The sequence below is a fragment of the Camellia sinensis genome, chromosome 2 (assembly GCF_055761805.1).
Source record: "Camellia sinensis isolate YWXY chromosome 2, ASM5576180v1, whole genome shotgun sequence".
Lineage (NCBI taxonomy): Eukaryota > Viridiplantae > Streptophyta > Magnoliopsida > Ericales > Theaceae > Camellia > Camellia sinensis.
In genome coordinates, this window is record NC_138962.1 from 230,700,291 (window position 1) to 230,705,285 (window position 4,995).

The window sequence follows — 4,995 nt, forward strand, 5'->3', positions numbered from 1 at the left end:
CACACTCTACGGGTATATGAGCTCGGCTTCCCGTGGCAGCGGACAGTTACTCGGAGGCTACTGGCGTGCTTGGGAGGTACGTTTCTTTCTCGCTTTTCATTTCTGCTTTTCTATCTTCTATACTCTGTACTGTATTCTGTATTGCACATACTGTAGTCTGCTTTTCACTAACTGCATACTGCACACGCGGCACACACATACACTCTGCTTTACACTGACTGTACACTGCTCACACTGTACACAATATACCATACACTGTACAACACACGGTCCTGCCATTTCTGCTTTATTCTGTATTTCACTCTTATCTGATAATCATATTGATGTTTTCTATGTAGTTGTGGGTCTACGCCTACTTTCCCAGGCTTGCACCCGTGCTAGTCACGGAGACCCCCCTCGTCGTCCCGTTCTCGCGACGCTTCGACGGGAGATGCGTGCGGAGGCCGCGAGAGACATTTAGCTTCTTTCGCCGCTACTTCGACACTATCACCCCTGCCGAGGTATGTTTTATTTCAAAATTTATCTAAGCTTTGCTTTTCACTGCATACTTCAATAGCGATAGATAACAAACTATATGTCACTTTCAGATCACTTGGCAGCCCTGGGCTCCGTTGCCGGCGACGATTCGGGACCGATTTGCCGGTGCTGTGGAGACCTCGCGTTTCTGGATCTTACTGGAGGGGCCGGTCTGTCGGGCTTGGTACCTGGGTGAGCGTTTCCTGCGCCAGACCCTAGGGTTACCAGAGCAGATAGTCCCAGTTCACCCTCCTGAGGACATGAGGGAGACCGAGAGACTCACTACTGAGCAGATGGCCGATTATACTATCGGCTGGGAGGCGACCCGCTTTAGAGGCATCGACGACTACCGAGAGTACGTGCAAACGTACATTATGCGGTCTCTGAGCGGCGACCGTCGAGTTGAGGAAGCCAGGCCTGTGGCGCCAGCAGCTAGGACAGGAGCGGGAGATGGAGCAGGAGCTTCGAGGAGGGCTCGAGTCCGTGGCAGGGGCGGAGTTCAGGGAGGATGGGGGACCGGTTGGCCTGTTCTGCCCACTTTCCTGACATACAGAGGGCAGGATGGGGCGACCTACCAGATCCTCTTTGCTCCTCCCCCGGCTCGTCATGAGTTAGCTGGCATCCCCGACTTGCCTCCGGTATGTATTACTTCATTTTGCATCTTGCATCTGTATTTCATTTCAGTTTATTTGACATTCCGCGGAATACTGATGTATCTTACACTTTTGTAGGCGTCCTCTGAGTACACCCGGCAGTCCGTGGAGTTGAATGCCTCCATGATGGGGATGTTGCAGCGGACCTTTGACCTCCTGGCCCTCTACAGCATTCCGGTATGTTCTTCTGATCACGGCCTCAAATCACTCACAAGCTGATTCACGTAATCTGATGCACGACACAACACCTGACACACTGATCTCACAGCGTCTGATACACTACATACACTGCATTCTGCACTGTACTCTACACTGATAAATTGCTCACGGCATTCACACATTGTACTCATACACCGCATTCTGCACTGATAAACTGCTCACGGTATTCACACACAGTACTCATACGCAGCATTCTGCACTAATAGATTGTCCACAGTATTCACACACTGTACTCATACACTACATTCTACACTGATAAACTGCTCACGGTATTCACACACTGTACTCATATGCTGCATTCTGCACTAATAAACTGTCCACAGTATACTGATGCATTTGCCTTTTATGTACTTTTTCAGCCTCCCTTCCAGATTCCCGTGGTAGGAGGTGCTCCAGCTGGACCTTTCGTCCCCGCCCGAGGGAGAGATGAGGAGGGCAGAGTATTCCCCCGCACCAAGGCGGGGCACACTCATGTCAGGAGTAGTTCGTGGGCTCCCGTCCCTGATGATGACGATGATGAGGATGACGAGTCGGAGGCGGAGGTAGAGTCGGAGGCGGAGTCATCGGAGGAGGAGACCGGAGGCGGCACTAGCTCGGGCTCTGATGACGATGCTGATGATGCTCCTGGACCTTCGTCCAGGAAGAGGACTAGGACAGACCGATAGCCCCCGAAGTCGCTTGACACAGATACAGATTTTTGTTGTTTTTCTTCTTTCTTGTACTTTTCCTTTCTTTTTCTTTTCTTTCCTTTCTCTTTGTTGGCAGTCAGATTACCTTGTACTGCCGCAGGCAGATTTTTGTTTTCAAAACTTGTGTATTTGAAAAAAGATAGATAATGAAATGAACAAACTTTTTTGCTTAAAAAGTATTACATTTACATATCTCATGTATTGCATCGCATCACATCATGTTACACCTCAATGTGAATGGGATTGATCTGTTGTCTGAAAAATTGAGCACTTGCACGGTAATAATCAGATAACTAAACAGCCAACAGCAAAATAACCCAAGCAACCCACTGCCTGATTCTGGACACATAGCCCTTTACTCTACTAGGGATTAAACTGCATACAGCCCGTAACACAGCATTTGGTTCATTCTGCACTCAGTAGACTTTAAACAAAACAGCCCAATCTGACAAGACGGCCTTCAAAGGTGAAACCGGCTAGGGTTGAAACATGCTCGGATGCCCCAAAATTTTCCCTTCCTTCTTTTGGTTCGCCCAAATGTAGAGAATGGCACAGCATTCTGAGCATAAACGATTTTTGAACTTAAATAAGGGTTTTCAACCGGGGTATCGAGCCTACAACTAGACACAGCAGGGAGGACTCAACAAAGGTACACGACCTAAACACAACGAGACACGCTCGGAAGAAACCTAAAGCAAATGTTGAGGTAAACAAAACAAAAGATACAACATACAAACGCGTTAACGAAGATGGGGGACCTCGGATCACGAGGAGCTAGTTCAATCTGGGTATAGTTTCCCACCCTTTTCTCATTTGTGATTCTCACATCACTCTGGCACTCAAGCTCGGTTTTTCTCTCAAAACCCTTCGGCTCGCTTTTTCTCTCAACTTACACCTCTCTATTCTTCAATCTCTCATTTTTCGTCCCTCCCCAAGGTGATTAATGAATGAATAGTAAGTTGCGGGTTCATGCCCGATGCCGTTAGCTCACAGCTATTTCTCCTGGTGGGTAGAGTGCCCTCCTGGCGAGTATGTTGACGACCAGGGGGGGGGAGACAGAACGCCTGGCTCAACTGTGCCCCTAGTTCATCACTTTGACCATTTTTTGTTTTTGCTTTCTACTAAAACGGTTTTGATCAAAATGAGAGTCGGATTAACGTACTTGTTTGATTTTTGATTTGAAAACCATGCCAGTCAGGCTGTAAGCACTGAAAATTTTCCTTTTTGGGTCCAAGAAAATGGTCCAATTTTGAAAAAAATGGAACAGTTTTCAAGAAAGTAGTCAACCTCAGTAAAAATTTTCAAAAAACTATTTTACAAACCGTCAATGCTCAACGAGCATGGAACTTACTCTTTGAGATGCGCAACCTCGGATCGGAGGCAATGGAAAATTGCCCCTAGTTTGAATGACGGCTCACGACGACTTGGGGCAACGGAAAGTTGCCCCTTGTTTGGATGATGCCGCAGCAATCTGTAAACAGTCTTCATTGGTGGTGGTCGAACTCGTGGACACAGAGATGACGAAGACGGTCACAACAAATATATGGACACAGTCGCCTTGGAGGCGTTGGCAGCTGGGCCTTGGGATGAAGTCGAAACCATTGTATGGACTGAGACGCTATGACAGCGTTGGGGGCTGGACTTCATGATGAAGTTGCCTACGTATCCCAAACATGGGAATCAAGCCTTACGTAGTTCCGGTTAAGGTACACTCAGGTATTTTAACCTTCACTTTTCAGGCTTTAACTTTTGCCAAGGCGCCCGATGCGGGTTTTCGACCTTGCGAGCTTCTTTTTATTTATTTTCTTTTGTTCATTTATTTTTCTTTTCTTATCCGCATTTTTTTCTTTTCTTTTCTTTCATTTTCTTTTTTTTGTATTTTTTGCTTCTTTTTTTTGTATTTTTCTCTTGCTCTAACTTTTTCCTGGGTCGCCCTTCCGGGTTTTCGGCCCAACGAGCCTCTCAAAGGGTAAAAGTGTAACAAGTCCATGCCAAATGGTTTGTGAAGTTGATGCCTCTCTGTGTCTAGGAGAACGGCTGTTGCAATGATTTGCAGAAGAATCCGTCATGGTTGCTCCACAAACTCCTTCTGGTGAGATCTACTCTTTTGATTCGGCTTCGGCGCCTCTTGCTCGAGGGCTGCTTCAAAACTGGTCACACGGGCCTCCTCTGACAGTTGACTATTGAACGTTCCGAATGAGTTCGAGGTTCAAAATAACAGGTCGGATCTTGAGGTTGAGAGCGATCCTAGGCTGCGCGATCTCAAGAGCGATTCCACACAGGTCTTCACAGGGCCGTGTAAAACATTTGTTTTTGAAAGTTTTGAAGAAAGCGACGAATCGCTCGTGCCGAAGATAGTGTGGAACCAATCTGGATCAAGCCAGCATCCTTCTCAGTATTCACGCCGACAAGCATGATTTCATTCATTAAGGGCTTAGCATGCCTCTCCTTCTCTCAAAATGATCAAAGTTTTGCAAAACCCGAGGAATTCCTTCCTCTTTGTTTTTATCACCGCAGTATTCAAAATGGGTTTTTGAAAAACTTAGGTTAATGCAATGAGCTTGGCGCGCAGGAGAGCAGGCGAGATGTACTGTCAGCCCAATCAAATTCTCTGGCACTTATACTGAAAGCAAGCATGAAAGTGAGATAGCAACAGCTGTTTCATTCATATTTGTTGGTGTAACTGGCCCCTCGACAGAAACAGACTCAAAAAATAAAAACGGGTAATTACAAGACAAGACGGTGTTCGAGGTGACAACCCCAGAATCACCTGGTATTCTATACAAAGGGGACTGACTCGCTACAACAAGACGGACCCTTAAGCAAAAAGACTGACTCAAGACAAAGAGACAGACTCAAAACAAAAGACTGACTCGATGCCCGAACCAGAATTTACAAAGATAGCATTCACAGATGCT

At 46.7% G+C, this 4,995-nt stretch overlaps 1 protein-coding gene across 1 annotated transcript; it reads left to right on the forward strand.

The window, feature by feature from the left end:
• Positions 1–591: 591 nt before the first annotated feature.
• Positions 592–2,223, forward strand: LOC145819823 (uncharacterized). The gene is made up of 3 exons (XM_082913681.1): positions 592–1,154; positions 1,248–1,346; positions 1,748–2,223. Exons 1-3 carry the CDS (start codon positions 777–779, stop codon positions 2,051–2,053), a joined length of 783 nt encoding a protein of 260 aa, XP_082769807.1. The 5' UTR covers positions 592–776; the 3' UTR covers positions 2,054–2,223.
• The last annotated feature ends 2,772 nt before the right edge of the window (positions 2,224–4,995 follow it).